We start from the raw sequence: 24788 nt of genomic DNA on the forward strand, positions 1-24788 counted from the left end.
CTTAATGTTTGCAAAGTCTTGTCATGTCCGTCTCCATCAACTGGACTTAATAATTCCCAGTCGACTGCTTTACTTGAAATCAGGCTTGGATTCCCCAGAAGCTCCAACTTTATTTTGAGACAATTCCAGCAACCCAGGGCAGAATGTGTACAGAAGTGGACAAGGGGGTTTTCAGATGGGTAAAGTTTCCATCTGTCGTTCCATCAGTTGTGTCTCTGTACACCATATTTTTGTAGCCATTGCTTATTTATCAGTAACCTTCACCTGAATGACCTTTCTTTTGTTTTCCTCGACCCTGCTAAGTCAATGTAAGACACACCGCATGATCACTTTGCGGCTTACCAGCACCCACAGTATTAAAGAGGTTGGATTTAGCATTAGCGGTTTTACAAAACCAGTTTCAATGGTTGAGTATCCGAGAAAGTAATTTTCTCGGATAGTAAAAAATAAGGTAAAAAGTTTATTGAACTAAGATGAAAGGAGGATTTCTAAAACATTTCAGCTCTAGTTTCTTTTTTTTATAAGAGTCAGCGCACACAATACTTCTAGATGCTCTCTAACCTTACAAAAACAACACAGGAGTGGTACTTAGAGTGGGTTGCTTGTAGTGGTGTCCTTCATAATGGAAGATTCAAGTGGCTGCAGATACTTAACAGAGACCCTCACAAACCAGTGAAGTCCTCACTGAAACCACTTTAAATCAACTGATCTGGCAGCTGGAAACCAGATGTTTCCAATGCAGAAAAAGCTGATGTCTATTCAGTCTCCCAATCCACTGGTTGTCCATTCAGGGGCAGTATAATCTCAGTATTGTGTATACTGTTTTCACCACACATTTAATACTATAGGATCCATCTGTAAACTGTCATTGTTGAGACCATTCAAAGTCTTTTTAGCAGGGAGTGAGGTTCCATACCTTCTATTTCTTCTCATTTTCTTTCTGTTTGTTTTTTGTGAATCAAAGTGATTGAATTATCAATAGGTTTTGATTGTTATCAAATTATTGGTTTTTATTTGAAAAGCATAGGTTGATGTTTTTGGAAGAAAATGGAATAAAACGTCATCTCAAGCTGAGCTCAATTAGTTATTTGATGCCTCCTCTGCAAACGCATTAGACGAATGATCAGTGTCTAGAGAGGCACTGATTCATGATGGGTTCAGTTCTGCAAGTGAAACTTACATTAATATTCACACAGAGAAATTCAGATGAAATTCATTTATTGATAATTAAGCATTTCAAAGAACATGGAACAAAATGTAATTTAAAACAAAATGATAATATTTGTGTTCATTGTTATTCATACAAGTTGAATGTGGCATCAAAAATCGTTGATTGGGGGGAGGGAGAATCGGAGTCGTTGAACCAGCAACCGATCCTGAGCCGGGTTATTCAACTCTGAAATTGAGGGCCTACAGACGTGCTCTTAAGCAAGGCACTTAACCCCAAGTGGCCCCTGGGGTACACGTTTACAAAAACTAGAACAATGCATCCCACCTACATGTCCCACGTTCAGCTCTGGATGTGATTGCCTGAAACTCTTGAAAGACAGGCCGTCAGATACAGGACGTACTAACAACAATGTGCCTGCTTCAGATTTAGACTAAACGATGGCGTGCGTGTCCTCAACAGTTGGTGTTCGAGCAGTCGGTTGGTTGGGAGCTGGAATGTATGAGCAGAGAATGCTTGGGGGGGGAGAGAAACATTTTTTGGGATGTTATCTAGAAAATCAAAAGCAGGAAAAATAAAAAGAGTATCACCCATTTAAAAAAAGATGGGTGATCCATTCCCAACTTTCTGAAATTCCAAACGTCGGATGAGGAATGGAAAGTGTGGCCAAAGGTGTGTCTGTCTGTGTGTGTGAGTGTGTTTTGTGAGTGTGTACGTGTGTTACAGGGAGGGGCAGGAGTGTGTGATCTGCGTGTTTACCTTAGTGGGGGGACACCCCATCGTCCACAGCAGTTTCAGGCCTAACGCTGCTGTTTTCCCCATCCCACGCTACAGCTGCGTGTGGCGTACGTCCAGGGCAAGGGCTCAGTTTGGCTCCCTCCCACTCTAGCTGCAATAATCAGCAAGAGGAAGAAGGTGGCTGGAGCAGCAGCAACAACAAGGCATGCAACTAACAGTTCACATGGAGAAGGTGGAATAATGTGGAAATGTAGAGAGGCTATCTGTCACTTAAACCTAACGTAGCACTACCAGTTCAGGTGGCGAAACAGAAACAGGAGTAACTAGTGTGTGGTACAATTATGAACAGGACTATTGTCAGTCATAAAAACAACATTCAGGCGAGATCAGGTGTAGATTATGATCATTGGCCCGTGTAACCCGGTTGACATGAATCAATGAACCCAAATACAATGCATCTAGATAAACATGTGGCGTCAAACAACCCTTGAGGTGTGATATGGATGCAGAGCCCGCCAGCGATCTTAGCCATATGTTTCTGTTGAGATCACAAGAGGGGGGAAAGGTCACGACCCTTCTCGCTACAGCTCGGGAAAGTCAGCGGCCTTTACAAAAACCAAAACAACCCAAGACTGTCACCTCATATCCACTCAGTGAAGAGCCCTACACTGTGCACATCAGCAACACACCAAAGCACTGCATTTAGAAGACACACTCAGCCACTGAAATCATTTCTCACAGTTTTTCTACAATTTCTAGAATCTGCATTTAAACTGGTTTGCGACGTCTGATTTTACAGTGTGCTTCATACATACGCCAGAGGCTCAACCCCACTCAACACATGCTACAAGTATGACAGTCCTCCTTCTCAGCCAATAAAAGGGCTGCCTTCTATTGACACAGACCGGTACAACAAATCAGTAGTCCTACGTAATCTTGTCTACTAGCTATCTTCAACTGTTTAGGAGGACACACAATCGCTTCATCTTCAAATGAACAGTCAATCTTTTTACCAAATGTTGGTTGAAATTACTTTTGCATCTTAAAATATTTACACAAGTAGCAAATTGTACATTTTCTTGTATGAAAACGAGCTCCACTTTCCCTCAAAATCTCCAGTGGTTTACTAATGTGAGCTGAAGCGTGACGGCACATGATGGGACCGGAACAAAACCAAGGATAGGAAATGTCAAAGAAAAGAGAAAAAATTTTATCTATCAAGATATGAATCTCTTGACATCATTGGCCAAACAATATTTGCCAAGATCCTTCTGGAGTTTAGAAACTCAAAAATGCAAAAACAAAACCAGCAAGTCTCTTTAGGCTGGATTTGAGTAGGACGGAGAACTTGCTCCTCACACAGGATGCTCCGAAAGTTATACAAGACAAACAAAAAATGAAGGGGGGAAATGCAAATTGCCACAAGATTCCTTCTTCTGATAACCTTTGACCTAAGACTGACACGATAAACTGTATTTTCTGTTTGCGTCGACTTTGAGATACATGGAGGGGCTAAAAATAAAACAAGCGACGTAAATTATGACAACTCAGAGGAAAACCAAGTCTAAATACATCCACTCAGTATTTTTACCCTGTTCTCAAAGTTCTTTCAAAAGTTGATACTGAGCCAAACAATGAAACCTCAAATCTGCACCATCACAGACTGATGTGACATACGTCTGAAGTTAAACTAACTCCCACTTCAACAGCAAGACCAGCACTCCGGGAAAACTGGTTGGCTAAAAAAAAAAAAAAAAACTAAGTCAGGTCACGTAACCACAAAATCACTTTCTGAATCTGTGAAGTTCACTGCAAAGCAAACTGATCGACCTGCGACTGAGACAGTTTGAACGGTTTCAGTAGCTTGAAAAACCTCTGCTCAGTGAAACCAGCCTGAAACATACTCGTACCACAATCCGGTCAATTTACACACATTCTCAATGTTTACCAGGTGAAGATTTTTTACTAAGAAGGCAACAAATGATGAAATGTCTCCCGTTTAATGTCTGGACAAACAGTCTGGCTTTTACAAACAGGTCAATGTGACAGAATTCAAACCAAGGCCTGTTACATTCTCTACACAGGGCAATGAGTGTTCAGACACAAATATAAGTTTAAAATTGGTCATAATCATTGTGCACAAGTGTGTACAAACCTGAATGTCTGTTACTGCAAGAAAAGTTGTAACAAGTGGAAGAAAATATTTTGTATCCGTTAACAAAAAGTGCAAGATGGGTGAGTTCCTGATTTTGACATGGCACCACTCATCTGCTCAAACAGATGAACAGTTTTTTCGCAACTCAGCATCTACAAATAATTTTTTTTTTTAGATGACGCGGTTACAATTTTATTTAGTAATTTTTTACAATTATTTTAGGTAGAGTATGTAAGAGGCCTTAAACCAGCACTAAACAAAAAGAGTCAATGGAACCCAACCTTTCTGTAACTTAACCAAAGAAACGTTCAGCTGTGCCTCAGTAACATCAAACTAAAACTGATGCTTGAAAATATTCAAATATTAACTGTCCTACTCATCGCCACCTTCGTCCACTTGTTAACGCATATAATCAACCCTCTTAACAACGATAACCGACGGGCTGGCAAGTTACAGACTTGGGTAAAATGTACAAAAGGGGTGGCGCGCTTCATATTTAAAGCACATTCGAATTACAACCTCGCTGCCTCGGATTCCCGCTTTAAACTGTCCCTCATGTAAATACACATGCACACACGCGAGCACACACAAACACACGCTCACACATCTGCAGTGTGGTAGGAGTGTGCGGGGGATGGAACTATCGATAAGGGGGTTCTGGCGTGTGGTAAGGGTAATCATGGCGCTGGGGCATGGGTTGCCCGTGTGCGGGTGTCTGCTCATACGGTGTGGATGCGGAGTAGCCTCCCGCTGCTGTGTAAGCTCCTGATGAATCATATGCTCCGTAGCCTCCAGACGCGTCATAGCCAGCCGAGCCGTCGTAGCTCCTTGACGAGGCGTCGTAGTTCCCTGAAGCGCCATATGTACCGGGCGGCGCGTAGGCTCCCGGTGCGGCATATGATGGGGGTGCCGTGTACGTCCCTGGGGGTGCAGGATTTGTGGTGGCCTGTGTGGCTGGCGGAGGCGGAGGAGGTGGGGGAGGAGGATTGGTGTAGGCATACTGGAGGTACTGGTACTGTTGCTGGTATTGTTGCTGGTACTGTTGGTATTGGTGCATTTGCTGATAGTACTCAGTGTAAGACCTGGAGTGAAGGTTACCGTTGAAAAGGTAAGAGGGAGGTAAAAGAGAGGAAGGTCAGAGAGCAAGTGGAACACATTTGTGAAGTTTTGCAAGTGCCGTACAAAAACCATTTGTTATGCATTAAATGAAAATGTTTCATGTACCTAGCAACAGGATCTGACCCTTCAGGTGTGGTGGCAGCAGTGCTGTCCTCTGGTACGCCCGGGGGTGTCGGCAGCAGGGCCCGTCGTTTGGGTCGTATCTGAGCGAAGGAACCCGGAACGGGGTCAGGGAGGAGGGGGGCTCGATTTCCTCTGATTGGGCTGCGGTCCCGCTCGTTTTCTGAAGACGCTCCCTTTCTCCCCGCCTGCTGCTCTGCCAGAACCTGGTCAGTGAATACACATTACATGTTGAAAATTGAAACCAATGCACACAATTTCAATGGACAATAAAAATGTAATTTCACAGAAATAACAAAATAAAAGACCTTCTGTCCTTCCTGAAAGAACTTGGCTCTTGCTGCCTCAAAAAGCGTTGTTGGATCTGGTCCATTCTGTGAATCCGATTCTTCAACAGTGGCGCTGGTTATGGTATTATGATTGGCCATATCGGTGTACACCTGGTCAGCTACTGAACCATACACCTGGCTGGCAAGAGCACCGTAAATCACCCCATCGGCACCTTTAGCACTGGTTATGCCCTTCAGAGCTGCATAGGTGGGGTCGAAGGATGTGGTGTTGTAGAATGAATTATGAACACTTTGCTGAACCTGCAAAGACAAATGAAAGAAACCAGCATGTAAAAGTTAGGGGAGATATTTAAAGCTGATTTATCTCAAATACATCACAACATTATTGACTGCAAAGTGTGACGTAAGGTTTTTTCACGGATCTGACCTTTTCAGAAATGATTAGTTTCCCCATGATAGATGGACAATTTGGGCAACATCTATACTAATGTGTTTTTATTTATTACCTTTGAAAACTATAACAAATTTCGGCCTGACAAGCATTTTATCTCTGTATAAGTAGTCTCCATCTATAATAACGGAAAACCAATGTCACATGATCAAGTACAGTGTATTCTAATAGTTTTCAGATCTTTAAGTTTTCCACATTTTGCAGACTCATCTTCAGATGGAGTCAATAGTTGTCCTTTCAAATCAATCTTCACACTAGGGATGTCACGAGAACCGATACTTGCGATACCTTTCGATACCAAAATAACAAAACACAGACGATGCCCATTTTTTTGAAGCACCGTAAGAACCGTGAGCGCCGATGCCAGCTGTTAGCATCGGTGCTGCGCCTCTTCTGGAGCTGCAGCGCTGAGACCAGAGAAACTCGGTGTTCTCACTGTTTCCACTAATAAGAAGCAGCCGGTCAGTCAGTGAGCAACTGCTTCACGTGAACGAGCTGTGTGTGATCTCACTGTGTACTCCGCGCCCCGCTCAGAGACACATTCTCTATCTCAGAGCGCGCGCACACACACACACATCGCCCACTCCTGGTATTTCATGACAGCCTGATACAATATTTAATGAACGTGAACGTGACTTTCACTCACGTTCAACATATGAAAACTGATTCGTTAAGTTCGCCATTCGCGAAAAATATGCGCAACACCGCACAGTGAGCCACGACAGAGGGGCTGAAGAGCTGCATCCGGCTCCGGAGCCGCAGGTTGCCGACCCCTGCACTTGAGGATGACGTGAAGCGATTTTTTCACCGTGGAATCGAAAATTGGCATAGAGAATTGTGTTATTTTACTGGTATTGGCACGACTACTGGATTTTTGGTATCGTGACACCCCTACTTCACACAATACCTAAAATGACAAAGCATGGTGGAGTGTAAATCTATTACAAATAAAAGACTGAAATATTCCATTTACATAAGTATTCAGACTGTTCACTAAGTACTCTGTTGAAGCACCTTCGGCAGCAATGACAGCCTCAAGTCGTCTTGAAAATGATGCTACATTTATGGCCCACAGTTATTTTTTAAGTTTCTCCCAGTCTTCTTGCTGGACACTTTCTTATATGCTTACCCAGATCTGTGTTTTGACAGAATCCTGTCTAGCAGGTCTACAGAGAATTCTCTCTAACTCATGGCTTGGCTTTCACTCAGACATATATCATTTGTGGGACTTCATATAGACAGATGTGTGCCGTTCCCAATTTTGTCCAATGAAGTCCATGAGAATTGAGTTGTAGAAGCATCTCAAGGGCCATTGATAGAAGTAGGATACACCAGAGCACAGTTTCAAGTGTCATAAGAAAGGGTCTGAAAACTTAACTGGAAACAATACTAAATGTGGGAAAACTCAAATCTTGTGGTCTCATGTCCAGCAGGCAAAAATATAGCAAACTTGAAGCACTTCAAACCTAAAAGGTATTGGTGTGGATGTAGCATTAGCTTACTTGTATGGGTAGTCCTGCAGCGGCCGCTGCAGCTGCTGCTAGCACAGCTGCTTGACTCTGGTGATGTTCTAATGATGGAGGAGGTCGGGGAAGAAGACCTTCTCTGCCGCCTAGGAGAAGAAAGACATGACATGCAAGCTCTTTATAGCATTCAATTAAATACATAACATTGTTTAGTGAATCCTTCATCTCCAAATTCAGATACAGTACCAGCATGATTGCCTCCATTTCCCCCGGCGAGCTGGTTGATCAAAGGTTGTGCTTTGGACAGCTCTACGGCCAGCTGACGGCCCTTGAACATGGTCCCGTTAAGTCCCTCGATAGCTACAAGGGCCTCCTCCTTCCTCTCCATATGCACAAAGGCATAGCCGACATTTGAGCATAATCTTGCTGTAGAGTCAAGAGGGGGCAGTAAGATCATTGTTAGCTCTGAGGTCCATCATATATTTTCATTCTCACCTTTTGACCATTATTAACTTGATGGTTTAACACTTTAAAACTTTGAAACCCAACTGTCTAGATAAAAATGCACTCACATAGAAACTTCTAAATAAAACTGTGGTAATTACACAATATTCCCATTAGTTCACACTATATTCAAACAAATGGCTAATTTCAATGTATTGAAGAGCTGATTAACAACGCACCTTTGACTTTATCACAGTCTAAAACTCTTCCGAATGTTGAGAACAGCCCGTGCAAGTCGTCTGCTGAGCATGTTGCACTGAGGTTCCCTACAAACACTTTTGTGGAGTTGGGTGGGCGAGCGCGCGATTCCTCTACCACCAGGGGTCTGCCCCTGTACTCTTTGCCATCAAGATGCCGTATTGCCCTGTAGATACGAGAATTACCTGTTATTAACAGGTGAACAGCACAAGGCACAGAGTAACAGTGCAGACATATTTGGTAATAATGAATTGTACAAAAAAATCCTGCATTATTAAATATGTATAATATACTTGGTTAACAGGTATCTTGCTGCTCCTATTTAGAATAAATAAACCTCAGTCTTGTCTTATCTTAAGGTAATTTAATCCTTTAAGTACCACAGAAGGGAAATTTGCAAAGTGAACTAAGTCAAAGTCGACATTAACAAGCTCTGAAAGGTTGGACTGGAAAACACAGCAACAATTTGATAAACTGGCTCAAACCTGATGAAGTGATTTGAAACTAAGCTTCCAGATATTGTTAAAGAATATAGAACTTGATATGCCCACTTCGGTTAGTCATATAAATACACGAGAGGAGTGATTCCTTCATCACATCACAGTTACCTGTCCGCGGCGCCTTCTCCCTTCAGGGTCACAAAGGCGTACTGTCGGAGCAGGGAGCAGGTGTTGATCTCTCCGTACGGAGCGAAGAGCTTGGTCAGCTCGTCGTGAGTTGCATCTAAAGGAAGGTTCCCCACAAACAACTTCACGTGGTCGGTCATATCTGAATCAACCAGACATCTGCAAGAGAGTAAACAGGACGCATCGGTTACGTTCGCAATGTAGGGTGGAGCTAATTAATCCGATAATCCACATGGGAAATCCAGATTAAAGCAAAACTATCGGACTAAACCCTACTTGTTCGTATTAAACTGAGGTTATTATTAATACAATGGAGTGTTTACATTCCCATCTTCTAAGAAATGCACTACCGCTAGCTAGCTGAGTGTTAGCTAAGCGAATATAATTTACTTTCCCGGGCGAAAAGGTGATCGCATGAGGTTAAAAACAGTTTGGGAACTTGCAGGGTTATTAAACATCACACAAACACCAACATAAAACATCCTGAATGAGACGGCGCGAGGCCAGTAACGTTACCAGCAGTTAGCTTAGAAACTACTGGCCATCTTGTGGAACGGCAGCATCGGTGACGTAGCTAAGCTAGGTAGCTAATGCTAACGTAGTGGGTTTTATCATTGTATACTGGAGTAATTGCTACAGCTAGATGTATATAAATGGCACGCGCTGCCTTTAAGACTATAAACTACTTCTGCTGCTTTCAGGTTGAGGCTAAATAAAGCGGAGAAAGACGTTAAAAACGGCAGCACGGTACCGACTTCTTACCCAACGCGGTCCCGTAGCTGTATTTCAAACCTCACTTCCGGTTCCGGTGTGTCGAGGAGGAGCAGAGGCGACGCATCATCATGACACTCACACAGGTCAAGTTCTTTTATTTTTAAATATACAACGTGAACAACGACAGATTTACTTGACTTCAGCATGGCTTTAGTTTGTATAGCAGTATTTGAGCATGCAGGGATTTTTACGCAATTTTTCTGTAAGTGTTTGTGTGTGTGATCTGATCGATGTTGTGCAAAAACACACAACACTTGAGAGTCAACACTAGAAGAAAGTGCAGCAGCCTTTTGAGCAATTCATGCACACTGAGAGAATCAGATGAGGGGTTTTATTGTTTTTTATTATTTTATTTGCTGTGGTGTATTTGTGCAAGTATAAATATAACAAATATAAAAGTAGGAAAAAAAAAACTGTGAGCATCAGGGGAGGGATTTTGCAATATGTTGTAAGTACACACGAGACTGGATTGTGCAATGTAACGTTAGCCCGTTGTTTGCCAAGGAAAGTTAAAGAGTTATCCAGTTTGAGTTATTTATTTAAATGATGCAGGTTTTTTTATCATTTACAAACCATTGCATTGCTGTAACACTTAACTTCAAAACCCCTTTTATCTTACTGAAACGTCTAACCACTCCAAGGCCTGTGCAAACACTTTGAAGCAGTACTACAGTTTCACCTCTGGAGGATGCTGTTTCTTTGAATTGACACATACACACACAGAGTTATAATATAAAGTTAGATGTTAGGTGTTGCACCATGTATCTGTCCTGTATCAAACATTGTACATTACTGTTTTATTATCTCATTAACAACTCATTACATCAAGAGTTCAGCTGAAGGTGCTGCTGGTCAAGCTACAGTCGGACTCATGTCTCACAGTCAGTACAGTCCTGTGGTGCAGGCATGTTTTCAACAGGTGAGGTCAGGCGGGGAGGAGGAGGAGGAGGAGAAGAAGGAGGAGGAGGAGCCAGAAGAAGGAAGCAAGACGACTCCAGACCTGTGGACTCACGGGAGTTAGAGGAGAAGTTGACTTTCCATCTAGTAAACTTGGCTGCTGGAAGAGATAAAAAGGAGTATGGCATCATAAAGGGGATTAAGAGAAGGATCAGGCCAGAGAGGTAAACAACAATCCAGGCTGTGTAACAGTGGGAATCTGTAGCTGATGTTAAAAAGTGTTGTTGTTGTCAGGAAGAGAAGTGTGTGAACAGTTAGAAGAGGAAATGTAGTTTCACAGGAATGCACGCTGCAGATCCAGGCAGATGTTGGCCTGTAGACCACAGCCTTGACAGAATGGAAGCCATTAGATATGTTCACATGTTATTATTATATCACTCAAAATAGTAATAGCGCTTTATGTGGTGTTTGGTGTGTGCTGCATGCTTCCTCTTAGCCTTGAAGCCCTGTCTGTGCCTGAGCTGCTGCACTTTACCAAGTCTGGACTTGCTGTCTCAATCCAGGCAGATTTACAGCGCAGGTGTGTGTCTGCTGCAGGCCCGGCTATCTCCCTGTTAGAAAGACATGCAGCATGTTGAGGGGTGTATGATCATTTGAAGGACTATTCAAAACAATGTGTGTGTGTTTGTGTGTAGATGGCACAGCAGGAGGAACCCCTGTATGATTTCCCGGAGCCCACCCAGTCAACAGAGCGGCCGTTCCAGGGGCATCAAAGGGGACAGGGCTCCTTGAGAAGCGTCAGCGTGCTGGACCGCCTGCTGCTCACGGTGCCTGTCTGGCTTCAGCTGTCAATCAACCCTGCTACCGCACTGCACATACTGCAGAGAGAGCCTCCAGGGGTCAGATACACACGCTTAGTACTTAAATGGAGAAAATCACAAGAAAGCAAGCACACACACACACTCAGTGACCTTGTTTAGACCTTGTTTTAACAACTGCCCTGAGATCCAATCATCAGGCCATGACCGGGTCACATGGGCCGAGCTGCTATATCTTCTTTGTAAATCAAATTAATTGTTATGCTTCTCAATGCCCATTCGCTTATTTATTTGTGGCCACTATATAAACATTGACATCTTTGTAAAATTGGTGAAATCTTTTTTCATAGCTCTCTCTCTCTCTCTCTCTCTCTCTCTCTCTCTCTCTCTCTCTCTCTCTCTCTCTCTCTCTCTCTCTCTCTCTCTCTCTCTCTCTCTCTCTCTCTCTCTCTCTCTCTCTCTCTCTCTCTCTCTCTCTCTCTCTCTCTCTCTCTCTCTCTCTCTCTCTCTCTCTCTCTCGGGTAAAAACAGCATCACGTGGTCTTCACCAACTGACGTACCTATGTGATTATTTGCATATAGAGCGGAGAAGTGAGATCCCATCACCAGGGGACACATTAAGGACATGTTTTTTAATCAGAGGTGTATACAGACAATGTGTTTCTCAGTCTTGCCAGCTAATCAGTTGTGTTGTCCCGCAGACATTCCTGGTGCGGAAGTCTCGCACATCTCAGAGAAACGTGCTCTGCGTGCGGCTGGTGGACGACAGCGTGCCGTCCTTCGTCAGGCAGTTTGGCATCAGGGAGGAACAGAGCAGTAAGTGCCCAACACTCCTAAACCCTAATGAGCTTTAACGTGTTTCTCATTCCAAACACAGACGCTGTTGCATTATTTAGAGCACCTTGAGGGTATTTCTTAAATTTTGGGGCAAATTTTCAGTTAGAGTAATGGATTCATTTATTATATTTGGGAAGTCAAGGTCAAGGTCAAAACTCAACACATGTTTTCGGCCTCTTAAACATGATATCGCAAGTCTGCCTCAAGTCTAGAGTTTTGACTAGGTGTCACTCTTACCTTAAGATGAACTGATTACATATCAGTGGTTTACATACAATAAGAGGTGGCTGAAACTTCATATTGACAATAAATGATTAGAATTGAAACACATCCAATGGCTGCCAATTCAAAATCTTTGTATGTATTATATACTTTTAAAATGGTTGGTTATTCAGTCAGTGTGCTGTTATATTAGACTTAGCCAGACTGGCATGATCCACACATCTAACTTGTAGATCACAGAAAGGAGGAAATTGCCACTGTGTCCCCGTTTACAGCAGTTTAATCACAACACAAATAACCACATTATCCCAGTAAATAGTAAAATAACCATAGAGCCAGTTTAACCACATCAATCCCATCTCATCCCCCCAGCTCTGTGTCTGGAGACTTCGGCCATCAGTTTTCCAGATCTGCCGAGACTCATTTCTTTCTACTGTGTCAGCAGGTAAGACTTTATCTAACTTGTATAACATCTATTTCCAAATCGCTTGTTCATATTCATTGATCAACAGGAACTGATATTGTGTGTTTCAGAGATGTATTACCTTTCCCTCTGGAGCTTCCTGAAGCCATCGCAAAGGCAACATCACACAAAGAGCTGGAGTCCATCTCACATATGGGGATAGGTTGGTGAACACAAATCCTTGTTTCCTTACAGATGATTTTTCTAACAAGAACCTGGGCCTCAAAGGGTTTATTTACACAAGGCGCTCACAAACATATAGTTACAGACTTCACTTTAATTCTTGTTTTGTAAAGTTTGTCCAATTATCCAGATTAAGATCACTCAAAATTGACCGATTGAGCAAAAAATAACAGTTCACCACAATGACCAAAACATCTGTATTGCTTTCTAGAGTTTTGGAGTTCACAGCTGAACGTCCGAGGGCCGCGGGACGCTCCCAAGCCCCAGAAGGACAAGGAGAAGAAGCCAGACTCTGTAACGCCAGCACCACCTGCTGCTCCTCAACAGACCAGATCTGAAGGTACTTCTCAGCCCGACTCAGACCACCAGCCCCGGACAGCACCTGAACCAGACGCAGCCACCAGTCAATCAGCTCCCAACCCCACTTTGTTCCATGAGTTTTGTCCAATCACGACGCGCAGCCCCGGGGAGTTGGACTATGGAACCGGCTTGGGCGCTCTCTGCTTCATCAATCCGCTTTTCCTGCAGTATCAGAACGTTTTGTCCCGACGGCAACTGCTCAAACGCAGCCTCAAAATTCGAATTTCCACAGAGACATCCACCATGCTGCCACCGCCGCTCGCTCCGCCACCTCCACCGCCTCTCATGCCCAAAAGTAAGGGGAGGTGTAAAGCACAGAAACAGAAACAGGTTGATGGAGGCGCCCAGCTCAGTGGAAGTCTTTCTCAAGGTGTGAACCTAAGTCAAGCCACCACCCAGGGGGATCCCACAGCTCAGGACACCTCAGAGACTCTGACACAAACACAGGAAGGTCCCACTGGAGCGCAAACACAGCTTCCCTCTGCATCTCCTCTCTCCCAGCCTGAGGAGCAGGAGCCGGGTCAAACTAAAGCTCGATTCGAGGGAGCAGAGGCTGCCCAGCTCCCAACGGTGATCGACCATCTCCAAGAGGACTCAGACTACAGGCAGCCCTCTCCAATTACCAGCTTCTCCCAACCTCCCTCACTCTCTCCTTACCTCTCCCCTTACATGGCACCTCCTCTTTTCCCGAAATCATCATTGTCCCACTCTCCTCGCTGCTCCCCCGGTATTTCTCCCTCTCTCTCCCCTTATCAATCCCCAAGCATGTCTCCCAAGGCCCCATTTGGTCTCTCTCCATACGACTCCCCCTGTGCCTCACCCTCCCTTTCACCTTATCAGTCCCCATCACTTTCTCCAAAGACCGCCTTCCCCCTGTCTCCCTTCACTGCCTCACCCTTCTCTCAGCTGGCCGAGCAGGTGTATCACATACCCTCTGCCACCGCTTTAAGACCTGATCAGCAAAGATCACAGCCAGACGCTGAGGAGAAAGGAGAAGTCACCGATGGAAATAAGGAGGAAGAAGATGAAACAAATGAGGAATTACAGGAAGAGGAGAGCTTGGTTTTACAGATGAATGCTGCGTTTCCTAATGACATGGACAGCTGCAGTTCCTTTAGTAGTCTCGAGGGGGCAGCAGAGACTTCAGCTCACTCACTGCATGATCAGAACAGTGTGAACCTCTAGCAAATCGAAATACAAGACTATTAATTATTATATTATGTGATATAATAAAGTATAGTGTAAAATTTGTGAATATATGTTCACAAATTTTTTTCATACGCACAAAACCAAAATTGATCACGCACATACCTGATGTTTTGCATTTTTAAAGTCGTGTTAATAGAAATGTTTTACAGTTTCTATCACCCTCTGTTTCCCTTGCATACAATAAAATATCTGACAGATTTTGTACCTGAAAGGGTTTCCGTATCTCCTGAGAAATCAATTGCAGACTTGAAACTTTCTTGAAAAATCACTGCAGTAGCATTCAATATCAGAATGACTTTGAGAGTTTCTTGCTGCAGCGCAAGTGGTTTGTTTCTGACACAAAATTCAGATTCCTTTTGAAAGAAATTGTTCATGCTTCATTCAATTGTCATTATTACATTACATCTAATCATAGCATAAATAATTTGAATTTCATGCATTTTGTGGCTCTGGTAGAAAATAAATCCACTAAGATCTTATCAAACAATTTTTATTGTGTAGATCAACACTACATTTCTTCAGTACACTTTTTTAGGCCTTCCAAATACAACAATATTTTGAACAGTCAATTAATCTTTTAATTCTTATACCAAACCTGGCAAAAAATAGGATTAGGTGTTTTTGTGTTACCATAATATCATCTTAAGCTTTCAGATAATGATGAACACCGAAGCTTGACAAACATTTGATTGGGAGGACAAGTTGCAAAGATCCTTTTTAGCCAAAAGTAGAGACAAATATTTCTCCTGATTATTTTGGGAAGATTTGTGAAGCCAATTTGTGACCAACGGTGATTTAAATAGAAAGTTACACCCAGATTTGAACCGTCAGGCAGCGTGTGTTATGGCGTTGTTTGTGGTAATTAAGTCTCTATAGAAGTGTCTTCTTAAAGTTAAAAAGTGTCCTTTTTAACATTCAATAAGTATCACCTGTCTCATCACATTTGGCTAAAAAAAAAATGTTGAATTTAGCTGGAATTTTTTAAGCCTATGGATGGGGCGTCCATCAACACCAGCAGGGGGCGTCTTTTTTGCTCATCTCCAGAAGGTCGGCCTCCAGCTTCTCTGCATCGTCCTGGAAGCGCTCAGTGAAGGAGCAGATCAATCCTTCTGCGCTGCCTTCATATTCCACCAGCTCAACACTGTCCCCTGGAAACCACACAGCCAGACAAACACTGAATAACGATCCATCTATTAACCAATGTGAGATAATCCCCAAAACAACAGGTCAAAAGTACACACCGTTGACTTTGGTGTTGGCCTGGACAAACATCTTTCGAGCTTCCTTCCTCAGCAGCACTGTCTCCCGAAGACGCAAGAAGTTGTGGGCGCCGGTGTCGCTGACAGTGGAGTAGAAGGCGTACAGAGCCCGGCCTCCTTCCACATCAGCTGTCGACTTTAAGACCTGCAAACAGGTGAAATCATGTAAACAAAAGAGGTTGGTCGAAAACAACAGTTTGATACAATCGAGAGATATTTAACGTTAACATTCACAACGCTTAATTCATAACGTCAGTCCGAGGTTGCTTAGCTTGCCAGTGTTTGACCAGTTCAATTACAATCTATGGTAACAAGTCCATTAGATCTACAAATCTCACCTATTAACAATTTAAATTGATGTTGGATTAGTAACATTAGCAGGTTAGTGGGTAATAATGGAGTGACTCACAGAACCCAGTTTCATTAATGTGCTTCATTGCATTTATTAGAAATCACACAAAATCTAGCAGCCTGAAAAGTTTTTTTGACTTTGTTTTTGTTAACGGATTTATTGATTAATTTGCTGAGTGTCTTGATTAAACCAAAATTATGTTTAGTTTATTAAAACAACAGAAGAAAAAAAAAAATCCACCACTGTCTCCCAAAGCCTGAGCTTAGAATTCTAATATGTTCAGTCTATTATTATTAAAGCCTGAGAAAAAGTTTAAATCACTAATATGATCAGTCAAATATCAAAAACAGACCAATTCTATGTGGGTTAAATAAAGACATTGTAGTTTCTGCCCTAACTTTGATATAAGGGAATTCTCAGTGGTGTATTAGTGCAATAAGTTTCTGTTTATTTCAACAAAATTACTTTATTTCTTAAAAAAAAGCCAACAAAGTTCTTCTGGAACTGTCTGAACAATTGAAGTAAAGATTTACCTGCAGTTTACAGAGGAACCTGTGGATGGCGTTCTTGCCCACAGTGTGGATCTTGCTTCGGTCCAGTGTGATTCGAGCGTCGGGCTTGCCGTCCGCCCCGGTCACTTCCTCCAGGCCCACCAGGCCCTCCCCGGCCTCCAGCAGGACACACAGGATCACGAAACGGGCCTGCATGTGAGCCTGAGACAGACGCACAAAACGCACACGTGTGACATACAATGTGTACACAGTCTGACACTCATGTTTATACTGAGGCAGACATACTATAAGCTGAATTATAAAGCAACACAGACACATGAGACTGAGCCAGTCGGGCTGTGATAAACAGACGGTCCCTGCATGGACGTCTGTTGTAAACACTGATCGCCCGACACTATGCGTCTCTGATATTCCACATAACTGAATGAGTCATTTTGTAGGTCGTGAGCCGAGGCCTGTTTCTATGGGCCAATTATCCAAGTATAAACTCTTTGACTGATACCATATTATAAATATTTTATTGTTCCTTTACCATGAGATTTAAAGATTTCACACTAAACCTTTTCAAACAACCACCACTGAATAAACTAATGAATTTACAACATAGCAGATGTAGAGTCAAAGTACCAAACTGTTCTGCATCAATCATGTGATCACTTGAGGTTCTTAGTAAATTGTGCACTTTTCTGTCAGAAAGTCCCTTTATAAATGTGTCTTATTTCTCACCCTCATCCAAGAACTTTTTATTCTCAAATTAAAACTAAAGAAAATCCCTTTTTTAAACATGTTTGGCTTTTATATGATAAAAGACAGACAGATCTATATATGAGCAAAATAAGCAGTCAGTGCCATGACTGAGTACACAAATGCCAGTCTGAAAAATTGGATTCGACAACCAGGCTTTGTGATGTCACACACCTAAGAAACCAATCCTGTCAACTTGTGGGTGGAGCTCAGTAGCTGTAAAAGTTTCCTTAAGTGCAGGTGATCACTAATTTGCTGATCACAGTTCCAAAAAGGAGAAGGAAGAAGTATATCTAAGCTATTTAAGCGGAATTCTTTATAGAAAAAATATTTCAATATGTAATTTTGATTAACAAATAGTTTGGAGTGGGTCCATTAGTGTAATACAGGCCGAGTAAGAAAATTGAGATAACCTGTCTCCAGTTCTTGCTCTCAGTTGTGTAGAACTCCAAGCCCAACAGTCCAGCTCTGACCATGCTGAGCCAGTTGATATACACAATGTCCTCGGCGTCCTCCCCTTCGTGGCCAAAGATACTGGAACACACACAAACACACATTTTTTGTATGTCTTTGATGTGTAACAAACATTTTCTAATCTACATTTACATTTTTCTATTGGCTCGCCTATAAATAAACATAAATCACAGCCAATAGCGAATCACGGCGACATACTTCATTAATTTTGAGGTAATGCGGCCAAAGGCTCACATCATAAATAACAGGCACATCTAAAAAGCCACATGTTCAATGCAGCACTCATTTCCCAGATGTGATTAACTGAATGTCACTGAGCAAAACAGCTTCAGAATCAACAACTCTGTCTGCTGGCAGAGGCTCAAACGTAAACAGGTTGACGATGCCTGGGATAAAAAAAAAAATTAATGATGATTAAAAACTCCTTTTCGTCCTCATTCTGTTCCTGAGAGATGAAGGAGGTGTTCTTCCTCTGCCGCCCCTGTCAGCATCCACTGTTCACACTTCTCTCTGTTCCTTCTAAATTTGAAATGTACAGAGATACAGGTTGAGGAGGATTTATAAACATTCAATACATACCTGAGTACTTTCTTGATGAGACACAGGTAGAGTCCGACACACTCGGCACGGCATTCTTCGTAAGAGGAGGCGATGGTGGAGAATTTACTGTCCCACGACTCGCTGCCCCGATACCAACTGGACACCTGAAAGACAGACTCTCACTTATCAGTCACTTGTTCACCAGCTGGATGCAGAGTGAAACACTGTTGTCTGTGCAGTGAGCAGGTAAATGTACACACGCAAAAGAAAAACTCACCAGTTCTCCAGTTTCTGGGTTGATCACCTTGTTTTTGTCGAAGTTGAACTTGCCTTCGTCATCCTTGAAAATAGAAACACACCAATCCCAATTTGGATTATACAACTCTAATCGTCCAAATTCCAGTGAGTGGTATATGGACTGCATTTAAATGTTGCTGGCTATATACTGTTTAAATTTCTTTCCTTAACATAGCATGGAAAGTAAAGGGGAACAGACATTTTCAAACTTAACATTGTGGTTGTTGTTTTCAGCTAATTGCTTGTGTATGTGATATTTAACATTCATGTGACCACAAATTGTGCAGCCTAATTCTGTGGTGCTGACATCACTTCACTTTAATGGACACGCGACCACAGTCAGTGAACTGTTTTCCATCAGAAGACAGAATCAACTACACAACGTAGAGCCACAGAGAAAACTTACACAATAAATTAGAATCACAATATTCCCTTGTTATCTATCACAATTCCATTTACAGGATATAAAACCATATGTCTGACTAACCTTGACAAACAGTTTGCCGCTTCCATGGCCCAAGAGCTCATGAAGTCCAACCTGCACCTCGAACGATGGGCCCTTCCACTTGATAAACAGATCCTAGAGCAGCAACACACAAACACAAAGGATTGGAGCCAGTGACAGACAAGAGCAGATGTGTAAGAAAAAGGCTTAGTGTGTTACCTTGTCCTCCTCTTGCAGGAAGGTGAGTTTTTCTTTCTGTGTAGCGTAGGCCACAGCCAGCACGTTGCCGAGCGACACGTTTTTAAAGCCCTCTGACTGTCTGATGTCGTCGTCTGTACAAAAACACACACAAACACTATGTAAGTGTAGTACTGCAACTTCAAACCATTTGAAAAGGGTAAATGTGAAGCTCTTCAACAGCGCCTGACTTCTCAGTGCACGTACAGTTGGGGATGTTGATGCCAGCTGGTATTCCACTGCCAGCGAAGGTGAGAACATCCAGGGAGGTGAAGTCGGGTTTCAGGAAAGTGTCCTTCTCAAACTCCCGGGGCCAAGGCAGCTCAGGGAGCAAGACCTCCGCGGAGCTCACCAGCTTCGAAAAGCGCTCGCTCATCGCCTTGTTCACCACAGCAACAAAACCTGGAGGTGAAACCACAACACCGGAATTAAGAAGAATAAATAACCCACAACCCTAACAACGAATCAGAAACTAAAATCACAAAACTAAGCATTCAGACTCCTTTTCTTTTTGAACACTAAATTGTGATGACGATTTAATATGAATTTATATAAGCGGCTATTTTTGTATATGTGGTTAAGTAATTGTTTGAGTTGCTAAGTGACAAGGTTAATATTTCCCCTATTGTCTTTAACTTTGTATCACAGCCATAAAACCTGGAGAGGTCCAGAGTCTCACTATCATCAGTCAGTGTAGAGTTACCTTCAAACTCTCCTCTGGAGCCAAACGGGTCTCTGTAGCTCTCTATGAAACCTATGTAACTGAGAGAGAAGAGAAGAGAAGGTGGTGTCATACAGAATAAAGGGCTGAGGGAGAAAGGATCAGGTGATTTACACAATAGAGTTTGATTTAACAGCAGATTCAAAGGTCAACAACCAAGAAATATAAAAAATTAAGGTTTGGTCTACAAGGAAGTGAAAGTTAGATAAGGCCATAATTCCTCACTGTCTTATGTTTGTATGTTTGAATGTCTATATTTGGCTTTTTTCTAGTTGACTGGTTTGATGTTTGTTGCATCACTGCTTTCACATGCACCTGGTGATTTGTTTAATATGCTTGGACAGTGATATTTTTTGAATAAACAGGCAACCAGTACTCCGTAGCAGCAGCTGCTGGGACTCATCCACACAATTGCAGTTGTTGATCACGACAACAGCAATGACAACTGATTCTCCAGTTCAGGTTCTGTGCGCTGAGTCGAGCTTTATTGAACTTTGAATAAACAGGCGAACAGCTCTTTGTGCAGCCGGGCTTCAGTCACTTTTACGGTTTAAAAAAGAAAGAAAACTGCAACCATGATAACCACAGGAGAGACAAACAGCCCAGTCCAAACATGCATGTTTAGAAAACTCTTGCATCATATAATTAAATAGCAAAGTCCACAGATCTTCCAGCAGCACACTTTGGTTTCAGTTATACACAACAGGCTTGTTTTCTGCATTAACTCCATATTTCATAAATATATCACATGTAAGATATCAACGGTTCTTTCAAATTATGAGTTCTGTGGTTTAATTTCCAAAATCCTTTTTGTAATTAAGCAGGCACTTAATAATGGAGCCACTTTCACTTCACATGTTCAGTAGATGTTACTTTGGCTCAGTGGACTTACCTCTCAACAATTGGTCCTTTGTCTTTGATCCAATAGCGGGAGCCTTCTTTGTGGGCTTCAACTGAGCCAAGGGTGAAGCTGCGTTCGTACTCTTCCAGCATCTTTCTCTGGTTCTCATTGGCAGCGTAGCCCTGTGTCGGAATATTTGGAAACAGAAAAAATTATTTTATAGTGGAAAGGTGGCAGAGGAAACTGTTTCTAGGAAACTTGGATACAATTCTGTTGTTAAATCACCTTCATATTCTGGTGAATTTTTGGGAGCACAGACTAAACATGAACTACACACCCCATTTGTTTCCTGATCTCTCACCTGTGCTTGTTGGAGGTAATAGCTGACTTTCTCCATGAGAGGAGCGTAGTCTCCTCTCTTCACAGTGAACTCTTTGTCTTCAAAGCTGAAGCTGCCGCAGCACGACTCGCCTTCACCGTCCACAGCACAATCTGAAGCAGCAGAGAAGATTCTGACTGTAAAGCATCATCATCTTTCTCCAAATTCAATTGTCAGTAATAGTTCTGTATTTGAGATCAAAGGGTAGAATGTCTTTGATACAACATGAGGACAAACCTTATGTGATACAAGTTCACATATACACATAAACATGGTTAGTGATAGTACCTAATAGTTAAAAATATTTAGATTCTCATGTGAAACTCGCAATTCTTACCTTTCTGCACAGCTGAGGCCAAGCGCACCTCATAGCAGGCTTTCCCCCCATTGTCCCTCTTGAAAAGACGTGTGTTGTATGCCGAAAGTTTCTGGAGAAAACACAGCACAAGTCAAATTAGACTGAATTATTCACAAAAGAGCAGGAAAACAGAAAGATAGGACGAGCCATCAAAATGCAAGAGAGATAGAAGGAATTTTATAAGTCAGGCTTCACTCAAAATCAACAGCATGAAAGGTGACATGTTACAGGAAAAATGGACAGGAATCGCGGCAGTAAGAGTATTTGATGTGGGGGTGAATTCAGTTTACCTTTGAGTCAAGGAACCTCTGAGTCAGCTCAGCATCCTCCAAGCCGCAGTTTCCTGAGAAGTAAGTGGTGATTCCCTAAAGAGAATAAAAAAGCGTAAATGATCTAATTTCTCATGGGGACAGAGAGGCAGGTCACTTTTTCCGTTCACTGGAAATCTGAGGTGTGGCAATGGTGTGGTTGGCAGCCAATCTGAAAATACCAGCCCGTCGACAGTTCTGACTTGAAAACATTCAAAGTCTGAAACGGGTAATATTTAATAAATTAAACAGGAAATACCTGCTTCAGAGACAAAACACCCCTAATGCCAGCCCTACAGCAGTGAGCAGAATGGAACTAATCAAATATGTATGGTCTCGAAAACTTGGGAATTTTGTTAAACAGGCAAGAATGATACAACCCACCTTGTCGCCCAGCCCCAGCTGTTTCTGTTTGTCTTCCAGAGAGTAGAGAAGACAAGAGCACCTGTTCCACAACGCCTCCATCTCAGTGGGCTGCTCCTGAAACGCCTGGCTGGCCTTCAACAGAGCCTTCAGCTTGTCCTGGAAGAACATACCACAGATGAAGAGGGCTTCACAATAATTTGCAGCAGCAGTAAAGAAGCACTATGGATCGTACACTGAAGCTTATATTGACAAGTTTGAGGTGTTTAATGGTGTTCTTGTAGTATGAGAAGACTGTACGGGTGCGTTCTGTGTCCACCACCTATAGAAGTGTTCACAAAGCAAGAGTGGGCTTTACACATGACACAGCAGGTCTTCTTACCTTAGGTAGATTTGGGATGAACTTTGTGTCACCAAAAGACTTGTAGTTTCCCATGTTGGCATAGAGACCTGCTGCATACACCAAGAAGGCCTACATGTGAAAAACAAGAAAAAAGTATTTTAAGTATGTGGCAAAAACTTTCCATGAGTCTGTATTTGGTTGTGGATGAAAGAGTGAGCAAAGACAGGAGGAGAAACAACCACAGTTTACTAGACGGTGTACCTGGTACTCCTCAGAGCTGAGTCCAGCTGCTGTGGCGACCTGTGCCAGCTGTGAAGGCGTCTGCTTCCTGAAGATTTTCTGCAGCAGGACAAAGATGTCCGCCGATTCAGGGGACGTCTGCAGCAACACTGCAAGACCACCATACCTAAGACAAGCGTAATTTGTTTTGATCAGGTGAGATATGGCTTTTCGCAGTGCTGATTCCATTTAAACCTATTGATTCTATATTTCGATACTCGTAACTTCGACTTGCAACATATAGATTAGAAACATACCAGGCAGAACGCGACAGGTAGTGGGAGTACATCTTCTCCTTGGGTGAAAGCAAGCGGAAGGCCTCCCCACAGTCAAGTGCCGAGATGCCGATGTCATTCGGGAGGTAGTACTGAGAGTCCACCATCTTCAGACAGAGGTTCACCGATGATGAAAAGGAACTGAATTAAGATTGAGGAAGGAGATGTATGGGTTTAGTAGAATATGAGAAAAAGAAAAAAAACTGTCTGTCGTTTGTTTGACACCATGAGCTCCGCCTATCTGCAGCAGATTCAGCAGCCTGATTATTGTACAAACACGCATTCCCTTTATCTATCATTATATAAATAGCTCTTTAGTGTACTCAGCAGTTGCCAGTTTAATAAGTAAAGGTAGCTTTAGTAATGCAGTCTTACAAAAGTCCCTCCCTTCATGAAAAATGAAGTAGTCCTGTCTCCTGGAAACAATTTTAATAGGTGTTGGCTTGTTTTAGTTGCTGTTGAACTGTACTGTTTTATAGAGTGGGATGTTATTTTACATACCCCCATACATACACATTGAATCTTGGTTAGATACAAGAATAAGTACTAATTCATATCATCAATTTACATTAGATGACAAATAAGTTACTGTCCACTAACTAATCTTATTAACAATGGTATTTTAATCACTGATAGATTGATGGATTCTGATGTTGTTTTGTTATAGATGGGGTTTTCTCATTGTAGTTGACAGCTCTGAGGAGACAGAGGATGAACTGGAGTGTTGACACTGTCAGGATACCGTTACAGCATGAAGAGGTAAGTTAACACGTGAAACTGTAGGGACTCGGACACAAAGCGAAACACCTGCCAACAGACGTGTCCAATATACATAAACGTAACTGAACCTCGAGAGTAGTAAATCACCGAGGCCAGGTTTCTTTTACACTTTTCATTAAAACCACCAAAATTAGAAAAAGTTTGAAAAAACGCGCTGCAGACCAAGAGCACCGTGTTCAGAACCAAGAGTCTACAAACCGCGGGACAACAATAAAACCTCACATTTATATACACAGTGTTCGGACTCCAGGCTGCTGCTCAGCTCAGTGTTACTGTTAGCTGCTAGCGTGCATGCTAAGCCGGCTCCTGTGTTTTGTAGCGTTTAAACGCATCAACCACGACTTCTATGAGAACAACATCGGATACAGAATACAAATGAACCCCTTCCTGTACACGACCGGCTGTTATTCAGCGCGTTTAAAGAGGTGTAAATGTGTAAATAAACTCAACAGCTTGTTACCGTGATTTTCCTGGAAGAGCTAAAGTCAAATTGCAGTCTCACGCTGCACACTTCCTGCATCTATTCAAAAGACGACGCCGCCCCTCAACCAATCACAGCTTGGATAGTGTGATTGACAGCGGTTTGAACCAGTAGCGTCGCCGGACTGCTCGAATATCGTCGCAGTAATGTATCGACGGTCAAAGTCAAACACACGCGCTCTAAAGTAGATGCTACTGATCAC

General features: G+C 42.6%; 3 protein-coding genes across 7 annotated transcripts; 1 reads left to right on the forward strand and 2 right to left on the reverse strand.

Moving 5' to 3' along the window:
• Window positions 1-1201: 1201 nt before the first annotated feature.
• rbm14a (RNA binding motif protein 14a) lies at window positions 1202-9696 on the reverse strand. 3 transcript variants are annotated; one of them, XM_062406346.1, is made up of 9 exons: window positions 9598-9696; window positions 8818-8994; window positions 8191-8375; window positions 7754-7933; window positions 7544-7653; window positions 5609-5890; window positions 5286-5506; window positions 4787-5143; window positions 1202-2057 (listed from the first exon to the last, which is right to left on the reverse strand). In XM_062406346.1, the coding sequence occupies exons 2-9, from the start codon at window positions 8973-8975 to the stop codon at window positions 2054-2056; spliced, it is 1497 nt and encodes a 498-aa protein (XP_062262330.1). In that variant the 5' UTR covers window positions 8976-8994; window positions 9598-9696; the 3' UTR covers window positions 1202-2053. The 3 variants fall into 3 exon arrangements, with proteins under 3 accessions (XP_062262330.1, XP_062262327.1, XP_062262328.1); XM_062406343.1 differs by having other exon boundaries at window positions 1202-5143; XM_062406344.1 differs by lacking the exon at window positions 9598-9696 and adding an exon at window positions 9352-9548 and having other exon boundaries at window positions 1202-5143.
• LOC133969703 (ras and Rab interactor 1-like) lies at window positions 9648-14798 on the forward strand. 3 transcript variants are annotated; one of them, XM_062406341.1, is made up of 7 exons: window positions 9648-9692; window positions 10441-10730; window positions 11202-11405; window positions 12026-12140; window positions 12756-12828; window positions 12918-13009; window positions 13241-14798. In XM_062406341.1, exons 3-7 carry the CDS (start codon window positions 11202-11204, stop codon window positions 14572-14574), a joined length of 1818 nt encoding a protein of 605 aa, XP_062262325.1. In that variant the 5' UTR covers window positions 9648-9692; window positions 10441-10730; the 3' UTR covers window positions 14575-14798. The 3 variants fall into 3 exon arrangements, with proteins under 3 accessions (XP_062262325.1, XP_062262324.1, XP_062262326.1); XM_062406340.1 differs by lacking the exon at window positions 10441-10730 and having other exon boundaries at window positions 9656-9692; XM_062406342.1 differs by lacking the exon at window positions 9648-9692 and having other exon boundaries at window positions 9699-10730; window positions 11003-11405.
• A 761-nt stretch (window positions 14799-15559) lies between these two features.
• Window positions 15560-24641, reverse strand: dpp3 (dipeptidyl-peptidase 3). Its single transcript, XM_062406339.1, has 19 exons — window positions 24566-24641; window positions 23308-23466; window positions 23033-23177; window positions 22811-22900; window positions 22450-22587; window positions 22048-22122; window positions 21737-21827; window positions 21382-21512; window positions 21072-21202; window positions 20162-20220; window positions 19666-19860; window positions 19441-19553; window positions 19264-19356; window positions 18757-18819; window positions 18519-18643; window positions 17879-17999; window positions 16743-16922; window positions 15840-16002; window positions 15560-15746 (listed from the first exon to the last, which is right to left on the reverse strand). The coding sequence occupies exons 2-19, from the start codon at window positions 23430-23432 to the stop codon at window positions 15604-15606; spliced, it is 2181 nt and encodes a 726-aa protein (XP_062262323.1). The 5' UTR covers window positions 23433-23466; window positions 24566-24641; the 3' UTR covers window positions 15560-15603.
• Between the last annotated feature and the right edge of the window lie 147 nt (window positions 24642-24788).

The sequence above is a fragment of the Platichthys flesus genome, chromosome 15, assembly GCF_949316205.1.
Source record: "Platichthys flesus chromosome 15, fPlaFle2.1, whole genome shotgun sequence".
NCBI classification, from domain to species: domain Eukaryota; kingdom Metazoa; phylum Chordata; class Actinopteri; order Pleuronectiformes; family Pleuronectidae; genus Platichthys; species Platichthys flesus.

Excerpts from the sequence above, each read along its gene's own strand:
- dpp3 (XM_062406339.1), bottom strand. The coding sequence starts at position 23,432 with ATGGTGGACTCTCAGTACTACCTCCCGAATGACATCGGCATCTCGGCA. Across the intron at positions 22,901-23,032 it reads TCAGCTCTGAGGAGTACCAG|GCCTTCTTGGTGTATGCAGC; the intron begins GTACACCGTCTA and ends TTTCACATGTAG. Across the intron at positions 16,923-17,878 it reads AGAGCAAGAACTGGAGACAG|GCTCACATGCAGGCCCGTTT; the intron begins GTTATCTCAATT and ends CGTCTGTCTCAG.
- rbm14a (XM_062406343.1), bottom strand. The coding sequence starts at position 8,975 with ATGACCGACCACGTGAAGTTGTTTGTGGGGAACCTTCCTTTAGATGCA. Across the intron at positions 8,376-8,817 it reads GGAGAAGGCGCCGCGGACAG|GGCAATACGGCATCTTGATG; the intron begins GTAACTGTGATG and ends TCGTATCTACAG. Across the intron at positions 5,891-7,543 it reads CTGCAGGACTACCCATACAA|GTTCAGCAAAGTGTTCATAA; the intron begins GTAAGCTAATGC and ends TTGTCTTTGCAG.
- LOC133969703 (XM_062406340.1), top strand. Across the intron at positions 12,829-12,917 it reads TCTTTCTACTGTGTCAGCAG|AGATGTATTACCTTTCCCTC; the intron begins GTAAGACTTTAT and ends TGTGTGTTTCAG. Across the intron at positions 13,010-13,240 it reads CATCTCACATATGGGGATAG|AGTTTTGGAGTTCACAGCTG; the intron begins GTTGGTGAACAC and ends ATTGCTTTCTAG.